The 19,699-nt window shown below is 39.8% G+C and overlaps 3 protein-coding genes and 1 non-coding gene across 5 annotated transcripts; 2 read left to right on the top strand and 2 right to left on the bottom strand.

The window, feature by feature from the left end:
• Positions 1 to 854: 854 nt before the first annotated feature.
• Positions 855 to 4,287, bottom strand: LOC140762056 (malate dehydrogenase, glyoxysomal-like). Its single transcript, XM_073099658.1, has 9 exons — positions 4,116 to 4,287; positions 3,658 to 3,873; positions 2,736 to 3,050; positions 2,446 to 2,535; positions 2,250 to 2,333; positions 1,659 to 1,694; positions 1,472 to 1,561; positions 1,286 to 1,380; positions 855 to 1,091 (listed from the first exon to the last, which is right to left on the bottom strand). Exons 1-9 carry the CDS (start codon positions 4,185 to 4,187, stop codon positions 1,019 to 1,021), a joined length of 1,071 nt encoding a protein of 356 aa, XP_072955759.1. The 5' UTR covers positions 4,188 to 4,287; the 3' UTR covers positions 855 to 1,018.
• Positions 4,288 to 11,038: 6,751 nt separating this feature from the next.
• Positions 11,039 to 14,691, top strand: LOC140762054 (receptor-like protein kinase 7). The gene is made up of 2 exons (XM_073099656.1): positions 11,039 to 13,791; positions 13,900 to 14,691. Exons 1-2 carry the CDS (start codon positions 11,196 to 11,198, stop codon positions 14,274 to 14,276), a joined length of 2,973 nt encoding a protein of 990 aa, XP_072955757.1. The 5' UTR covers positions 11,039 to 11,195; the 3' UTR covers positions 14,277 to 14,691.
• Positions 14,692 to 16,301: 1,610 nt separating this feature from the next.
• Positions 16,302 to 18,680, top strand: LOC140763184 (tubulin alpha-1 chain-like). Of its 2 annotated transcripts, XM_073101265.1 has the most exons (5): positions 16,302 to 16,525; positions 16,990 to 17,224; positions 17,320 to 17,690; positions 17,780 to 18,238; positions 18,324 to 18,680. In XM_073101265.1, the coding sequence occupies exons 1-5, from the start codon at positions 16,433 to 16,435 to the stop codon at positions 18,477 to 18,479; spliced, it is 1,314 nt and encodes a 437-aa protein (XP_072957366.1). In that variant the 5' UTR covers positions 16,302 to 16,432; the 3' UTR covers positions 18,480 to 18,680. The 2 variants fall into 2 exon arrangements, with proteins under 2 accessions (XP_072957366.1, XP_072957365.1); XM_073101264.1 differs by having other exon boundaries at positions 16,306 to 16,525; positions 17,780 to 18,680.
• Positions 18,681 to 19,045: 365 nt separating this feature from the next.
• Positions 19,046 to 19,119, bottom strand: TRNAT-AGU (transfer RNA threonine (anticodon AGU)). Its single transcript has one exon. It is a non-coding gene; the product is annotated as a tRNA-Thr (tRNA).
• Between the last annotated feature and the right edge of the window lie 580 nt (positions 19,120 to 19,699).

Raw genomic sequence — 19,699 nt, 5'->3', positions numbered from 1 at the left:
ACTTGGTAATATCAGTTTGCGTATCTTATGTATCCAACTTCATTACAAATCGTACTTGGCTATTAATCTTCCAATATTCAAAATTTTCTTCCAAAAAATATATATCATATGATCAGTTTTAGATCTTCTAGGGGGTTTTTTACTCTTATTTTAGAGAAAAAGAAAATATAAAAGGTAGGATAGTCGTGTGATGTTCTCCGTTAACATTACCAGACATGTAAAGTGATAAAATAAAGGATTCTTGTGAAAATGAGGTATATTTTAGGTGTCTATATGTAACTAATATGTATATATATGTATATATATAAGTGAAAAAGATTGATATAGACTAGTAAGTGTATACTTGGTAGATTAAGCTGTTGGTTCTCAGTTGTATTGCTGTGACATTGTCCATGTAAAAAGCATTACAAGATAGAGAACAGAATGACCCATTTGGCAAGTTCATAATTGCCTATATTGCTTAATCAATAATCATTATTTTACCATATATTATATGTCAGTAGCATATAAAAGGACACTGGCAAGGACCCGTAAAACTACTAGTAAGAAAAATTATAACACTAGCCCTAGAAAGGCAACCACCCTCTATCATACAATATGTCATGGCCCTCATATAACTACTTATATATATATATATATCCTACAACTAAGAAAGGAATCACTAGCTCTTCTTTATTTCTAAATTAATTAAATAACTATTATCCCCTAAAGTCTAATGGGGAAAAAGAAGAAGAGAAATAGCATCAATTTGATTGCAAAAGAGCATCTACTCTAAGAACTCTTGAACTGAATGGGGAATTGCCACCAAAACTATACTGATGGAGTTTTGAGGTTATAAACATGAACAACAAGCATTAGGTAACAACTCCGCGTTGCTCAAAGTTAATTAATTAAGAAAAGATTGCATGTACCGCGAAAACTTATGTAGCAGAAATTACAACAGTAGCAAACTTTTCTATATGATAGGTTTTCATTTGTATGGATAATAAAACCAGAGGATAGGCATCTTTCTTCCTTCTTACTTCTTAATGAAGGAAATACCCTTTTGAATGCTCTCCGCTAGTTCTTTCTTCGCCTTCTCCAAGCCAGCCCTGCCATAATAAAGGAGTGTGGAGCCATATAGGTTATTCTGGTTCAAGTTCACCATAAGACAATTGGATATTGTCAACGTCAATTTTTGAAAAATTAAGTATATATTGTTTAGGACTACAAACTTACCAAACAACAATAAGGTAAATAAAGTGCGAATACATCAACAATAGAGAAGCTAAATTGAGCTACAGACCTCTCAAACTCATTCAATGGTCCAAGAGGAAAGATCTCCTCAGCTCCAGAACGTGTTAACCGTACTTTCGATGCAAAAAAGGGTAGTTCTGTCACCTATAACCATGTAAAAGAAAAAAGTTGTAAATAGATTATATCATTAACTTCACAGAAGGGAAGAGGATATAAGTTTTGGTAGAAAAAGAACCTGAGATGCCACATAAGAGCACTCCACTATACCAGCATCACCTCTCAATCCCCGCAAACATGCATCAGCAAATTTAGCAGCGGCAAATGCCTTCGTTAAGTGTTTTTTGTCAGTCCACAAGCATTTAGCTAATAATTAGCACTGATAAATAGGAAAGGAAACAGGGTAGGAAGTAAACAAAACCAACCATTGACAAAGTTGCAGATCCCGCTCCAGCTTTTGCCTGCATCATTAAGCGATTAATGCAGTTTCAAAATGCTGTTATCTTGTAAAGTTAACACATTTTTATCAGATGGAATTTTGGACACAACAACAAGAATGTTTTACATCAAAAAGTTCACTGAGGTCAAACAAAGCAAAAGGATAATGAACCTTAGCTAGTAATTCTCATAACTGCCAGCAAACATTAAATAGATTATGCACACACACCAAATGAATTCTTCAGATGACTGTTAGTGGTAAAATTAAAGTATGTTAACTGTTTTAAACTTTGCTCATCTTGCTTGCAATAAATTGAAAGATCATTACATCGTATGTGTAAGAGTGCTGCTGGCACTTCTTACATCCATTTTAATTCCTTAAAATATATTGGTAATGTCCCATAATAGTCAATTTTTAAATAGAGAAAATTCAACTGAACGAGTTCAAAATGCAAATCATATGGTCGATAGTTTTGGTGACATAATTCTTTCAAAGGACACATACTTAAGCATTCAATGTCCTACAAACTCCAAAGAGTTTGGAAAATAATGTAGCTCAAAACTGAGCAACGTTATACCTCAACAACTTCTGTCCCCCCATTCTGTATGCGATCAGTTAGATAAGCCATCTCTTGTGACGTGAATGAAGCTGGAGGGTTCACCTGGATAAATTAAAAGCACTAATAAGGTAACCGTTAAAAAGAATCCAACACACAGATGCATGTTAGACTAATTCTCCTTGATCAAAAAATGAAATAGCAGGGCCTTTCTCACCTGTGAAAGAAGAGGTAATATTGTAACTCCTGAATGTCCACCAACCACAGGAACATTAACCTCTCTGGGGTCAACGCCAAGCACTTCCGCCTTTGAACAGAATATACAATTAAGAGGAACCATGGATTAAGTGGAACAAAGACGTAAACATGCCAAACTCATGAAATCTTGTAGAGCAGCAATGACAAAAGAACATAAAGACCAAAGAAATAGTAGTAGTTGAAACCAATTATTAGAAAATTTTCTACACTATATATTAGAAACTTGGCAAGTTTTGTTAATCTGTATACCACAAAAGTATTGGCCCGCACTACATCAAGAGTTGTCACTCCCAGGAGACGCTTAGGATCATATGTTCCAGCTTTCTTAAAAACTTCTGCAGCAATAGGAACAGTAGAGTTCACAGGATTACTGATCAAGTTCACAATTGCATTAGGGCAGCACCTAGCAACCCCCTCACAAAGAGTCCGAACAATGCCAGCATTGATTTTAAACAAATCATCCCTTGTCATTCCAGGTTTTCGAGGGACACCAGCAGGAATTATCACAAGGTCCATCCCAGTAAGTGCATTGTCCAATTGTGGCTGGGCCAAAAAGCCACGTACCTGGATAAACAACATTACTGCATTTAACTACTTCAAGAACAACTTGTATATATAACGTATTATCACAGAGGAGTATTTGATTCACTTAATACTGTCTATGTTCTAAAAAAATTTTGTTTATTAACTTCGTATAAATCTAAAAGTTAAAAGGACAGCAATTAGAACATTAAAAGCACCATTACCCAAGGTTTCATCCATTACAATCACAGTTTGGATGTAAGATAAATAACACAACAAATGGCATAAGATTATTGATTTACCAGATCCTTTCTTAATCTAAGCATCAAAAAGTCTGAGGAAAATCAGCCAAAAGAAAGCCAGTGGGTCTGAGAGGGACAAAATTATGTGCTTTCATCTAACAAATTTGGTAGCAGACATGTTACCACCATTTGTGCCTTATAATAACAACAGGATATCAAAAAAATATTAAAGAGGCATCACATATATCACTTCACTTGATCTGAAGTAAATCAACGAAGAAAGTATATAACATCACAATACAAGGAGATGCATGATGTCCAAAACGTAAGTTATCCTTATACGTCCCATTCTTAGAACTATCACTAAAATAAATAAAACGGAAGATCATATTAATCAAATACATTACCACAGCACCAGTGTCCATGTGACTTATATCGGCAGTGACACCAGGGGCGTTGACGACATCATAGAGATGCAGTACTGATACCAATGGATTCATCTTCATCAACATAGCAAGGGGCTGACCAATTCCACCTGCAGCACCCAATATTGCTACTTTAAATCCAGGCGCCCCTCCTTTTGCACGACAATCAGAGCGCCTCAGCATGGAAATCTCCCCCATCTTCAAATACACAAACCAAACGAATCAGCCAACGGGAGAAACGAGAACACAAATAATGAATCCAAATAGTAGTTTAGGAATCGTCGTCCATATTTGCCGTAAATTCCACCAAGATGCCATTTTTCCATCACATACGGCATGTAAAGAGCAAAACCAGCAATACCCAGAAGACCAAATGATTGGAACATCAAGAAATTTGAGGGAAAAGAACCACCAGATATAAGGAAAGAACGAGAGGAAACCTGGGAACTCAGAGGATGCAGATGAGCAGCGATCCTCGCAACGCGCTGCGAAGCCTCGGAGCCAGGTTGCATCCTTCTAAGAGATCGGGATCAAGAGAGATAGAAGGATGGAGGTAAGAGAGTTGTGATGTAGTGAACTAGTGACGATACACACACACACACACACACACACACACCTATATATATAAGTAATGGCGTAAGAACGGATTTGATTCAAAGAGATTGGGAAGCATGCGGCGTTGGGTTCCTTATCCAGCTGTTGTGGCTCTCGGGTTTTGGAGACGTCATGATCGGGAGACGAGCGTCTCTGTATTACTTCTCGTTTCTCTTCCAATCCCTTCGTTGTCCTCTTCTCCCCCTCGGCTAACAAGAGGTACTAGAGACGCTTAAATTTTTAGAAATAGTTTAAAAGATATTCATATAATACTCAGACGGAGTATATAAAATATGAGACAAAAATATTTTTTACACTCCAAACTAAAAAAGAAATATTTTTATTTGTTTATTAACTTTATAATAATAATAACCCGTTAGGAAGGTTATATAAAAAATTAACCATAATTGTAATATTAAAAAGAGAATTAGTGGTAATTCTGAAAGATTAAAATTAGTGTAAATATTACTATATTTTATGAGATCAAACTTTGAGTGCTTTTATGACTTTTCATTTGTTTATATATATATATATAGCTGTCGACCGTCAAATTTAATATGAAAAAATAAAATATTTATTTCCTTTTACGACAAGTAATTAAAAAAATTATGAAAATGTTTTTTATGTTATGCTATTTTTTTTAGATTTTACAAATATTCAAAGAGAGATAATACGTGAACAAAATGATGGGAAAAAAAATGTATTAACAGCTTCGATAGAAAAATTACCTCCAACGTTAGTCCCGGCGAAAAGAACTAATTGGTGCAGATAAATTAAATTTTGTAATGGGGATAAGTTCGGAAATACACTTTAGACTTTGACTTAAACTAAAAAAAAAGGAGTAAGTTATTATTTTATATTTTTTTAATATATTTCACTCCCACTGGGTGAGGCCACTAGATCCAAGAATCCGAGCTGGTTCCGTCCTCCAACTAGAGTGCTAAAATACTGGCTGCCACATCTAGAACTCCCTAACTGCTTCGCCTCATCATGTCCCAACGAGATCCAAAGACTAAGTCAGCCACCTTTAGGTCCTCCTAGAACAAGGAGGGATCAATGAACCTAGGTTGCATACCACGTGGTGACCAAGGCCCAAAGCTCACAGGACTATTTTATGAAGGGACCATCGGAGCCATAAGGAACGAGACTAGGCTTTGGGCTTCCATCGGTCAAGCTTCCTGTATTTGCCGTCCATAATTTCAATTCACAGTGCTTGGCCATTATTCAAGATGGATCAAACATGCTTACCTAATAAAGCATGCCTAATTGCATTTAATCTGTGAACTCCGAGACTACCCTTAGACTTACCTCGTGTCACGACATTCCATCTAAGTAGATCTGTGCCTTTGTCATTGCCCTTGTTCCGCACGAATATTTTAAGTCATTTTTTATATTTTCTAGTTCATTTTTCCTATCTGTCTTGTGGCACGTATACATGAGATGGGTCCAACCCAACGCTAGACGACATTAGAGTGAGTTATAAGACATTATAAATGCAATGGATTGAACGATGCAATTCGGACGGATTTCTACAAACCGATTAGGTTGCTCATTTTTTAGAACTATAAATTTATTATTTTAATACTTAAAATAATCTTAGATAAACAAGCAGCCTAACCTAGTGATCCACCATTTGAACCAATACCCCAATTATCTGATTTCTAACGGGTTTATCTTCGCCCTAAGACTAGGGCTGCTTATCGGGCTCGATAGCCCGAAACCCACTTGAAGTCCACCGGTCATGACCCAGCCCAAGCCTGAACTGGGTCTAGAACTGAGGTCAATTCAATTGGGATGGGCTTAGTCTGTCCCTACTCGGCCCAGCCCGAAACTCGAATCCCAAAACCTGAACTTGAAGCCCGGCCCAGAACCCAAATCTACAGACTGATTAGTATAACTGTATAGGTCCAGGTTGGGCCCTGGCTTTCTTGGTTTCTATTTTCTAATATAGCTTTCTTTCTTCTTCAATTTTCTTTTTCTACCATCATTATTTTACAACTAATATTTTCTTTCCAAAACACTGACGATTTTTGGCTTTTTTTTTAATCTTTTAACCTTGGACCCATAAAAGCTATGATGGTACTAACTAGAATCCTCAATTAGAACTACAGTGAACGTTTTGTTGTTGTTATAGTATATGTTATTACACTAAGATCTTTTCAATTCATTCACCAATTTTATATCATATATATTATAGTACTCTTATATATCTCTTTTTCTGTAAAGCTCTTCTCGTCCATAGCTATGAATCCAGCCTGGCCCGCATATTCTCCCAGCCTTAGCAGTCAAGTCCGAGCTTCTAAAATAGAATTTCGCACGGTTTAAAGAGTTATTGGGTTCGGCGGAGGCTAGGCTTAGGGTCAAAGTTAGCTAATTAGAGATATTAGAGTCTTAATCCAACTCAGAAGAACTTGAGGCATTCATGAAATTAGCAACTTAGAAGTGGAGTGTGAAAATAATTGAGCGGCTCGAGTTTAGCTCGACTGAAGTTTGGGCTAAACTCAACTTGAATTGAGCTGAAACTAAATCTAAATTTAAGGCTCAATTTTAATTTTGAGCTGAGCCTGCCTAGCCCAAGCTTGGTTGATAAATAAATAATAATTCGTAAGGCTCAAGCCATAATCCTAAACTCCTTAGTAACCTTTGTCGCTTAGGTGTTCGCTCCGATCCCTTTTTTTCTGAGCCATCAGCTCGTGTGTTTTCCTCCTCCAGCAAGCCTCGTCTCTCTTCTCCATCTCCTTAGTAAGCCCTATCTTTAGGTTAAGTCCTTAAAGAAATAATTCTAAAAGAAAAGCCCTTCAAATTTAAAATAAGATAATTAAGATAACTTATTATTAAAACACCATTTTAACCCAAACAACAACTTGAAAAATATCACTCTTAAAATTTATTATATATATACAATTAATATAATTAATGATAAGTTGATAACCGATCGTTAAAAAAATTAATAGTATACTAATTTTTTAGGTATTAAAAGCAAAATGAAAAGATTGAATAATAAATAATCCTATAATAAAACCAAAACGTATGATGTTTTTAATAAAATTTTCTAAATTAAATTATAGATTAATTTTAAAGTGAGATAACTTAATTGTTAAATCCTTGCACTTAAAATTCATTTAAAACGGCGATTGACATGAATCAACACTGTTGAACGTCATTTTACATGAATTAAATATCATCTTTGGCCCTTTGACTTCTCCAACGACCAATCCACAATCCAATTTGTTTTGTGACATGCTGCTGAGGTGGCCTAACCTATCATAGACTCATAATGGGAGGCTTTTTAAAAGATGATTAGCTTCTACCAAAAAGCAAACAAAGATGAAATCACCTTTTGACGGTCTTAAAGCAAAAGTAAACAGCGTTACTGATAGTGTTCTTAATGATTTTGTTACTATCTAATATAAAATTTAATTAATCACCTAAGTACTGAATTAGTGAAAGCATGTGAATTAAAAGCAGTGGTAACGCACACTTTGTTAGGCATCTGGTCAACCGCGACAAAGTTAATGAAGAATATTAGGATTAATTACTTCTTAATCATGGCTGCAAATGCTGTATCTCATCTCTCGTATCCTCTGTAGTTGCTACAAGGATTAAGGGAACTTTTTTTTACTCCATCTGGTTATACCTAAATTTACTTAATAGTTTTATATGTCAAATTTAAAAATACTCATTAGATACAAGTCGTAGAGGATTAAATAAATATTTCAATACACAGAACAGATATATAAATTTTTATCATAGTTTTATTATTTGAAATTTGATCAGTATTATTTTAGATATGTTGGACAGTATAACTTTATCTCTAATGAATATCTCCATATTTAACTATCAGTTTTGATAAAATATAATAAAAAAATTAATACTTTCGGTTTAGGTATAATCATAAGATCATAAAGTAACATAATCCGAGGTATAGAAGGGTGAAGTGACTTAAGCCTAACCACGCGATGATAAACTATATTTTCACCAGAATTAATTACATCTAAAATTTCTAAATTCTCTGAGATACTTCTTTTTGGGCAAGATCATTTGCTATTTTTTAATCGTCATCATCATCATCAGGAGGTGTGAGGTTTTAAAAAGTTGAGAAAATCAAGCTAGAAAGTGGATTTTTACCAAAAAGGGTAGCATGAATGTACTAATCCAATATTAAACCCCACTAATCCAATATTAAAACCCCAAAAGGGAACAAGATAGTGCACATTGATCCCCATATTTCTTTCTCCCACAAAATAGAAGACAACAAACCTATAAAACCACACTACTTTTCTGACATCTCCATTACTTGGAAAGAAAAAATAATTGAGAGGAGTTGGCCTGCTTAGCTTTTGGCGATCCACTCTCTAATGGTCTCCTTCTCCCAGGAAATGCCTCAAGATTTTGTAGGACCCATCAAGAGTGGATGCAATTGACATTAATTTAATGAGCAAATGCTATGGTGAATCTAAAATTTGTGATCAAATCTTAACTTTGGGGGACAAAAATTATATAAATCTCTGTCTTAAGAGGTGATGACAGGATAAGTGACCGAGTAATGCTCATTGGATTAGTATTAGGACACATTTCGATGAGCTTGTTAGGGAAAACAAGTGGCTCAATACCAGGAGCTGTGAGATTGTTTTTAGCCCCCTATGGTGTTCTTACTTGTCATTTGCTATGAAATGTTAGAATTAATTAGTGGATCAAAGTGATTGCTGATTTCATTCATTCTCTTTACATAGCAATTAGTATAAGTGGTCTTCCACTAAGCCACCATTTGTGGGATGCAATCTTATGTAAATTTGATGTTTTGCCTCTCCTTTTATGGTCTTATTTTAGGTATGATGTTTGAGAACATCAATTATTATCAATGAGAGCTTGAGAACATAAGAAAATGAGTATAAATATAAGATAAAGAAACCTTCATTATCCTTTATTATGTTTTTTTAATGAAAAAAGAGACGATTCATTAATCAACGATCACGATTACAGAAGGAGTTATTCATGTTAGCAACTATAAGTATACACCGGGGATCAAATATTATAGTTTCATTCTTATTTACTAACCAGATTGCAAACTTAGTAGTCTCTCTGCATATATGGTGATATTGCAAACCAAATATTTGAAATCATGAACAAACAATTATTAGTGATAGGCGTCATCGTCCAAGAGACTGGGGTTACTTTTTACAAGATATTGCTGAGAGGAAGAGATCTAGCTCAATCTCCGGACAAGTGATGCCTTAAAAGAGAGTGAAGAGCAGTGTTAAATAGCCTCAGTGTTCAGAGTGGATTTGTAGATACTTCATCTATTGCGAACAAAGATTCGGATGTCAAATAACAAAGGTAAAAATGTAATATATGAAAAGATAACGAATGTCAAATAAGTCATCATATATGTATCTATAATAACTTTATTTACAATTTTAAGAAATGGTTCAAGGAGTTCTACAAAAAAAGAATAGGTTATAATCGAAAAATATAACCAGTCTAATTTCGAATGCAAATGATTCAAATCTTTAACATAAACTTTACTGTCAAATGTAGAGAGTTGGATGAAACAAAATGTGGGATGCAGCAGCACTCTCATGAGCCCTACATGGAGTATTTTAAATGAATTGCCAATTATATGGTTTCTTCCAATTGACCCTATTGAGAATTACGATGCAATAAATGGACGAATAGTAGTAAATATTATCCAAAATTAATATTGTGGACTCAAATATTAATAATAAACGCGGTATATATTTTGTATTTTGCCGAAACAAAATCCCCCAATTTATGAACATCTAGAAGGTCACAGTTTTCAACGACATGCGGTACAGTGCCTGTCAATAATATAAGCACTCAGTGATCAAAATTGCAAAGCCAAGATAATGACATATATGAAACTAGAAGGTCTACTGGAGAGAGAGAGAGAGAGAGAGAGAGAGAGAGAGAGAGAGAGAGAGAGAGAGAGAGAGAGAGAGAGAGAGAGAGAGAGAGAGGATAAGGATAGACACCATGTACAAGAAAAAGAGAGGGGAAAAAAAAAACTAAGAAGACGATTGAGAGAGAGGGGGGGTTTGAATTTTGAAGCATTTTTGTCTTATATGCGAAGTTGGATCTTAAATGACTTGCATTCTAGAAACTAGTTGCATCCGGAATATTTTGTAATTTAATTACATTTAATTTATAGATTTATAATATTGAGTTTAAAGTTATAAAATTTATAATAAAAAATAGTTTTTATAATATTAACCCTAGCAAATAATAATAAATTTAGGGCTTTAAAAACTTTAAGAAAGAGAGAGAGAGAGTATTTAGGTCCGGTTTGAAATTAATTTGAAACGGAAGCATGATTGCACCCTATAAGATGTTTCAGATATTTTTATTTTAACCACAACATATTTGTCAGTTGAAAATTTAAAGACGATGCTGCACCTACAGGTGCGACAAATAATTAGTCCAACATATCAATGTTAACAATCCTCTCCTGAGATAATTTGTAAGCTTATTAGTCAAAATTTACTCCAATTAGTCGTACTAATCTCACTAACTTACTTCAATTAGTCCAAAAAGAAATTTCCCAGAAGCTTAGGTCCTATTACGCACGAGCCCGAATCCACGTGTGAGTCCACCGTCACTTTAAATAGAGTCGTCACGGCCCCGAGATGAAAGTCAAACCCGGCGGCTATCTGTGATCACATAGCCCGGTTCATCTCCCCACTAGCTGACAACTATCCAACCTAACATTTAGACCCCCCATCCTCACAAAGTGGGCTGGCGATCTTAGGCCCCACCGAGATGCACGAGACAAAGGAACAAACCTCAAAGTCTTTTACTTCTCCTTCTAATGCTCTAATCCAAGCTCATATGCTGCAGTTTGTCGAAGTATCCTTCAAATTTTAGCAAAGAAAAGAATAGGAAAGCAGAAAAATAAGAAGAAAAAAAAAATGCACCTCCTCTTTCTCCTCCTCTGCTTGTTCTCGGGATTAATCGAAGGTAGCACGAGTTCCGAGGTCCAGATCCTTCTCGATCTCAGGAACTCTCTCGGTATCACCAACTCTTCTCAAGGCTTCGGTTCCTGGTTTTCCGAAAACTCCCCGTGCAACTTCTCCGGTGTCCTCTGCGACTCCAATGGCTCCGTCTCCGAGATCGACCTCTACGACAGGGGCATTTCGGGAAATAACATCCCCTTCGACTCCCTCTGCCAGCTCCCCTCCCTCACCAAGCTCTCCCTCGGATCCAATCTCCTCTCCAGTCCTCTCACCGCCGACATCCGGAACTGCACCTCCCTCCTCTATCTCGACCTCGCCTTCAACAGCTTCTCCGGGGCCGTCCCCGACCTCTCCCCTCTTAGAAACCTCCAAGTGTTGAACATCTCGAGTAACTACTTCACCGGCCCCTTTCCGTGGGATTCGCTCAGTAACCTCACCGAGCTGCTGATCCTAAGCCTCGGCGACAACGGATACGAGCGGAGCCCGTTCCCGAAGGTGCTCATGAAGCTCACTAAGTTATACTGGCTTTACCTTTCGGTTACTAACCTCGAAGGCGAGATCCCGTCCTCCATCGCTAATCTTACCAAGCTCCGAGATTTGGAGTTCTCGGATAACTTTCTCAGCGGTCAGATACCGCCCGAGATATCGAAACTGACGAAGTTGACCCAGCTCGAGTTCTACAACAATTCGTTCACCGGGAAATTACCGACCGGTTTCGGGAACCTCTCCGAGCTCGCCTACTTCGATGCTTCGATGAACTCCTTGAAAGGCGATCTCTCTGAGCTCCGATTTCTCAAGAAGTTGGTATCGCTTCAATTGTTCTATAACGATTTCTCCGGCGAGATCCCGGCGGAGTTCGGCGATTTCAGATACCTCGTAAACCTCTCGCTTTACTCGAACCGGCTATCCGGGAAGTTGCCGGAGAAGATCGGGAGCTGGTCGGAGTTCAACTTCATCGACGTGTCGACGAACTTCTTGACCGGGCCGATCCCGCCGGATATGTGTAATAAGGGGACGATGAAGAAGCTGCTGGTGCTCGAGAATAAATTCTCCGGAGAGATCCCGGCAAGCTACGCGAAGTGTTCGACGCTGAAGCGGCTTCGAGTGAGCAATAACTCGCTCTCCGGCGTGGTTCCCGCCGGGATATGGAGCTTGCCTAATGTCAACATCATCGATCTCGCCGTGAACGGGTTCACGGGCCCGGTCGGTGCCGGCATCGGCGAGGCGAAGTCGCTGTACCAGCTGTTCCTTGCTAACAACCATTTCTCCGGTGAGTTGCCGACGGAGATTTCTCAAGCCGTTTCCCTCGTGTCAATCGATGCGTCGTTCAATGAGCTCTCTGGCAGTATCCCAGCGACGATTGGCGCCTTGAAGAGTGTCGTCAGTATCGATCTCGAGGGTAATTCGATCTCCGGCGCGATTCCCTACTCCATCGGAGATTGCGATTCCCTCAACACTATCAACCTCGCGAAAAACAACCTCTCCGGAGTTATTCCGGTGAGCCTCGGTCGGCTATCTAGGCTGAATTCTCTCGATCTTTCCGGTAACGACCTCTCCGGCGAGATCCCGGCGAGCCTCGCCTCTTTAAAACTAAGTTTCCTTAACCTTTCGGACAATAGCCTCGCCGGCGAGGTCCCGGCGGCTCTCTCCATCGACGCCTACTCAGCGAGCTTCTCCGGCAATCCGGACCTCTGCATCAACGGCAACGCGCGCTTCCTCCGGCGATGTTCTCCGTCAGACGGCGGGTCGTCGGACAAGCTCCGGGTAGTCCTCACCTGCCTCATCGTCGGCGCCACCCTCCTCCTCGCCTCTCTCGCCTTCCTTGTCTATCTAAAGAGGCGCCGATCCTACGACGACGCGAGGGATCGATCCGCTCCTAAGAAGAGCGACTCCTGGGATCTCAAGTCCTTCCGGATCCTAACCTTCGACGAGGACGAGATCCTCAAGTCCATCAAGCAAGAGAACATCATCGGCTCCGGCGCCTCGGGGAAAGTGTACCGCGTCCATCTTGCCAGTGGTAAGGTCGTCGCCGTCAAGCACATCTGGAACTCTCCGGCCCCTACGTGGGCCGGGGCCGGCGCCGGGTCGGCAACGTCGGCGATGCTGGCGACGGCGGCGCCGCGACGGCTGTCCTCGATGCGGTGCCGGGAGTTCGACGCGGAGGTGGGGACGCTGAGCTCGATCCGCCACGTCAACGTGGTCAAGCTCTACTGCAGCATCACGAGCGAGGACTCGAGCCTCCTCGTCTACGAGCACCTCCCCAACGGCAACCTCTGGGAAAGGCTGCACACGACCGCCGGCGACAAGCTTGGGGCCTTGGATTGGGATACGAGGTACGAGATAGCGGTGGGATCGGCGAAAGGATTGGAGTACCTCCACCACGGCTGCGACCGCCCCATCCTGCATCGAGATGTGAAATCCAGCAACATACTCCTCGATGAGTACTTCAAACCGCGGATCGCCGACTTCGGCCTCGCTAAGATCCTCCACTCTGCTCCTAGAGATTCCTCCACCCACGTCATCGCCGGCACCCACGGCTATATCGCTCCAGGTACGGTTACCAATAATATTTCCTTAATTTCCTTATCTCGATTTGTTTTTTTTTTAAAAAAATTTCCTTTCTAGCATCGCTAATTGATAAACTATTTTGGTGATACAGAGTATGCGTACACATATAAGGTGACCGAGAAGAGCGATGTGTACAGCTTCGGAGTTGTATTGATGGAGCTAGTGACAGGAAGGAAGCCAATAGAGGCCGAATACGGCGAGAATAAGGATATCGTATACTGGATATCACGGATGATAGATAGCAAGGAGAGGGTAATGGGGTTGATAGACAGGAGGATAACAAAGCAGTGGGCACTGGAGGAGGCGGTGAAAGTGCTGAGAGTTGCGGTTTTGTGCACCGCAAGGTTGCCCGCGATGAGGCCGTCGATGAGGACGGTGGTGCAGATGCTGGAGGAGGCCGCGACCGGCCGGCCATTTGCGGTTGCTGACGGCGAGGATGAGAAGGTTGAGGTGAAGCTAATGCCATGAGTGCCAAATTTGATTGGAGAGATGGAATAGTGCCTCTTCTGAATACTGGCGCCAATTGGCCGTCTTGGTTTTGGTTTGGTAGTCTGTATATTAGCAGAGTATCTCTGCGGCTTTGCCTTTTCGACATACTTGATCCCCTCGTATAGGTGGGATAGTATCAGATGGAATCACGGAAGGATACTTGTTATTATTCCCTACAGCGTGCATCACCTTATATTCTAGGAATGGATAACACATGAGCTTTTATATATGCGCAGTTATGTTCCATGCATGTTCTATTAGAATGTTCCACATCCCAAATATTCATATTCGGAGCTTTTTTGAGTTAGAACTTTGGATTCCAACTCCGGATCTGATGTATTAATTTGAGCTGGAAATGCCTACTAATGCGAGTTTTTCTCACAATTCAACTTAATCTCAGATTGTGTAGACAAGACAAAACATTTGTCCGAGAATTGAGGCGTCTAACCTTTTCTTCGACTTTTATTACGAATCACAAACACCCGTAGGATCCGACATATATGGTCCAATTCTTGGCTTACTTATCAATTGATTAGATTAGCGTCAGAAAGATATAGATCTAGCTTTGTAGCCATTCGTCCGCAATTTCTGGCCCAGGCCTTGCTGGGACCAACGTCGGGGAGTATCTTTCTCGGAAGTAGTCTAGTTCAACTGTTCAAATACTTGTCTTTATTACCCACCAGGTCAAGGATTTAATTTCCGCATGAATAGTATGTATAATATTTTTTTTTAAAAAGTTCATTAAATTAATAATTGGTCGCAGTATGAGTTTGCTCCGATTTTATTGTTCAAGAGTTCATAATTGAATAAAAAAGAACCTTCTTACAACTGAAAACACATAGAAGGATGCATATGATATATTTTTGCACATAGGTCAGTGACTTTGGCCTGCTATTGCTTCTTAAGTAGGAGAGTTGCCCAGTTGTTTGATTTATTATTTAAAACATATATGTATGACGTCTAAGTGTCTTGTGTATTAGAAGTATTAGGTATGAAATTGATAGTTGTATAATCAAATTAGTATCCATTTAGTTTTCCGAATATATACACTGATTGTCTGGGTATAGATACAAATTCTGAGATTAAGACCGACGAAAACAAATCTTCTTTCACATCCAATGAAACTCAACGTTAAACTGCATCATATCAAATTAAAAAGGGCTGACAATAGCCTCCTCTGCAGTTCAGGCTTGTACTTGGGCTTAGTTGGGCCGAATCCTTATGTGCAACTCCTGGCCTAGCGTACGAGTGGCAAATGGGTCAGGTTAAACGGGTTAGGTAACCCAAATGAGATCTATTAAACAAGCATTGTTATATCTTTCTCCTCCTCTTAAACATCGCTGGTTGCATCTAATGAGGACAGAGCATAGCATTCGAAAAGTCATCATGGAATTGGGCCGGCCTTAGCACTACATTTCAATTGCACGTCAGGTTGTCGGGTACATAGATTGGCTGTCGTGTCGCGCACTCGTGCTCAAAGAGACAATGCCATATGCATTTGTTCAGAGAGGAGGCTAACGCTACCTCTACCGTGTTATGGGTTCATGTTGAGGGATAAATTAGGAAAAAAAGAACTTACGTGGTATTTTTTTTCTTTTCTTTTGAATTAAATTTAAATTATTATGTTTAGAAAAATTTAGAGGAAAAAATAGAGAAAAGAGAGATGAGAGGTGGAGGATACTTTGTAAGTTTTCTCATCTCACCTTCGGACGGGTTAACACTAGTTTGGCGAAGAGTTTAAGAATAAAATGTGTTTTATTACGGATAAACCCTCAACCAGATGTCCCTATAGGACTACAGCCGCAAGGGCAATTTAGTCATTCGACTGTGGAGAGGCGAGCTTTCTTAAAATCAGAAAATCGAAATTGGGCGGCAAAACTCCCTCCAATTGTAACACGTTAACCATGGTTACGTTACAGTGACAGGCCAACGGTTTAATCACGGTTAACTCCCCTGGCTAAAAATGAAAACCCTAACCCTTACCCTTCCACCCTGCCCACCTCTCTATAAAAGAGAACAACCGAGGCGACGACCCAAGGGCCAAGGCATCGGAAAGCGTCTTAGTAAACGCTTTCCTTCCTATCTTGATCACCTTCGTCTCCTACCTTCGTTCTCTTCCTCTTTTTGCTGACAAGATGAGAGAGTGTATCTCGATCCACATCGGCCAGGCCGGTATCCAGGTCGGCAATGCGTGCTGGGAACTTTACTGCCTCGAGCACGGCATCCAGGTTCGATTTCTTCTCTACATCTCATTTTGATGTTGTTTTTCGTGATCTGATCAGTTTATTGTCAGATCCGGGTTATTTCCTTGTAAAGTTAGTAGATCTATCCAATGCGCGGTATTCTATCATGAATAGATCTCTAGATCTCGTGGTGTTTTACTTTTCACGTTGAGATTGGGGCTTTGAAAGCGTCTTGACCACTGGATCTGCTACTCACAGATCCAATTGTTCTTCATATTTTAGAATTTTGTAAGCCTTTAGAGTGCTGGATCTGGAGAATCCAAATGTTACTGCCCTATGGTTCGTTACTTATATTCGATTTTATTTCTACTTATCAAGAGGTAGATCCACCTGATCGAGTTGATTCAACCGCATTATTGGATCTTAATTCTACTTATTCTCCGTATCCATTTTAATTAGAATATCTGATTTTGGTGTTGCTATTTAAGTAACGATTATATTCTTTACAGCCTGATGGCCAAATGCCAAGTGATAAGACCGTAGGAGGAGGTGACGATGCATTCAACACCTTCTTCAGTGAGACTGGTGCTGGAAAGCACGTCCCTCGTGCCGTTTTTGTTGATCTAGAACCCACTGTGATTGATGAGGTGAGAACTGGAACATATCGTCAACTCTTCCACCCAGAGCAGCTCATCAGCGGCAAGGAGGATGCTGCCAATAACTTCGCCCGTGGTCACTACACCAGTAATTTCCCTTTCCTCTTCTCTGATACTTTATCTTGGCCGCAGATTTAATAATCTCATCTGATTGTGCATATTTTTAATGTTGTGTTATTGCAGTTGGCAAAGAGATCGTTGATCTCTGTCTTGATAGGATCCGGAAGCTCGCTGATAACTGCACTGGCCTGCAAGGCTTCCTTGTTTTTAATGCCGTTGGTGGAGGAACTGGATCAGGCCTTGGATCTCTCCTCCTCGAGCGTCTGTCAGTGGACTATGGCAAGAAGTCGAAGCTCGGCTTCACTGTCTACCCGTCGCCTCAGGTCTCCACCTCAGTCGTCGAGCCCTACAACAGTGTCCTGTCCACCCACTCGCTTCTAGAGCACACTGATGTCTCCATACTTCTTGACAATGAGGCCATCTACGATATCTGTAGGCGTTCTCTCGATATCGAGCGGCCAACCTACACTAACCTCAACCGTCTTGTTTCTCAGGTCGGGTGCTACTTCCTAGTTAATGACTCAAGCCTACAATGTTTTGCAACTTCGATAGTTCTATAAATGATGTTGGTTGGCTAATGCAGGTTATCTCATCTCTGACTGCCTCTTTGAGGTTTGACGGTGCCCTGAACGTTGATGTCACCGAATTCCAAACCAACCTTGTCCCCTATCCTAGGATTCACTTCATGCTTTCCTCCTATGCTCCGGTCATCTCTGCAGAGAAGGCCTACCACGAGCAGCTCTCTGTCGCGGAGATCACAAACAGTGCTTTCGAGCCTTCTTCCATGATGGCAAAATGTGATCCCCGCCATGGCAAGTACATGGCCTGCTGCCTCATGTACCGTGGGGATGTTGTGCCCAAGGACGTCAACGCTGCGGTTGGCACCATCAAGACCAAGCGCACCATTCAGTTTGTCGACTGGTGCCCGACTGGCTTCAAGTGTGGCATCAACTACCAGCCTCCAACCGTAGTGCCCGGTGGTGATCTTGCCAAGGTGCAGCGAGCCGTCTGCATGATCTCCAACTCCACTAGCGTAGCTGAGGTGTTCTCCCGAATTGACCACAAGTTCGATCTCATGTATGCCAAGCGTGCCTTTGTTCACTGGTATGTTGGTGAGGGTATGGAAGAAGGTGAGTTCTCAGAGGCCCGAGAGGATCTTGCTGCGCTTGAGAAGGATTATGAGGAAGTTGGTGCAGAGTCTGCTGAGGGCGAAGATGGCGATGAAGGTGATGAGTACTGAGAGAGCTGTTCGTTGGACGATGAACTACTACTCTGTCAGTTGAACGAGGTTCCAGTTCTTTAGGTTTATGCTTGTGTTTGTGTTGTTTGACTTCCGATTTGTGTTTTGTCTTTTGAGCTTTTGAATCATTCTCTGATGTTTTAATCCTTCAATTTGGGTAATCTACTGTATCTTTTATAAGAAATTGTCTGCCCCGTGGTTGACACATGAATTAGCTGAGGTCTAGCGAATTTCTTATCTTTCATATCTGAGCTACTTGCTTATTGAAACGACGATCTTATCGTTGCTTGTAATTCATTAGCCTATTTTCTTATTGGAACTTAAAGAAATGGTAATATTTTACTAAGATTAATTACAACAAAACATCTAGCGAACGGTAGAGGCAACGAAAGTTCTGCAAGTTAGAACAAGAAAAACCTTATTCTAATTTAATGAATACTAAAATACTAAGTAAACAATCATTTTTTTTTAATATCATCAGTTTATTCATATTTATTTCTTCTCTTCTATTCTTTTGCATTTAATATTTTTATAATAATTATTATTAATTTACTTGAACGCCAAAGAAAAGTCTGCGAACGAAAAACTTACTTATATTTGGTCAGATAATGCTTTCGTTGAGAGTTGAACTCAAGACCTCCCGCTTACTAAACGGGTGCTCTAACCAACTGAGCTACGAAAGCTAGTTGAGATTGAAAATAAATTATGACAATAATGGTACAGTGAACGCCCTAAGAATTTCTAAAACACTCATTTACGACTTTATTATTAAATTTCTAAAACTAAATCGAAGTCATCAGTAGGCCCAATCTTAGCACCAAATATATGTAGTAATATAGATCAATTTCCAATTATAGCAGGCCTTACATACTGCTATTTATGTAGCTACAGTCTTCAAATTCAAGATTATTAGTTCCAACTTGACTTTGCCTTCTTGAAATGAGACGAAGTATATGTATCATATCATGTATGCGTCTGATTGAGTGATATTATCCCGCGAAAGCTTTATAAATATTCTATAAACACTTTAGGTGTAACAGGCATCATCCCATCTTTTGATACTACCAAAAGTTAATAAATTGACACAGTTATCTTCTATTTTGTTTTCTTGAATGTTTGTAAGCATGGCATTATTTTTCCCATTCTTTATCTAGTCTAGCGGACTCTATGACCTTTACTTCTCTTATAGGGCATATAGAAGAATTATATAATATATCCAAGTAATATATGCTACTCTAATTGAGAGGATTGGAGGATCTTTCA

This window comes from Typha angustifolia, chromosome 7, assembly GCF_048772165.1.
Source record: "Typha angustifolia cultivar Huaian chromosome 7, ASM4877216v1, whole genome shotgun sequence".
Taxonomy (NCBI): domain Eukaryota; kingdom Viridiplantae; phylum Streptophyta; class Magnoliopsida; order Poales; family Typhaceae; genus Typha; species Typha angustifolia.
The sequence above is the reverse complement of the archived record's forward strand: the minus strand, read 5'-3'. Positions and strand labels throughout refer to the sequence as shown.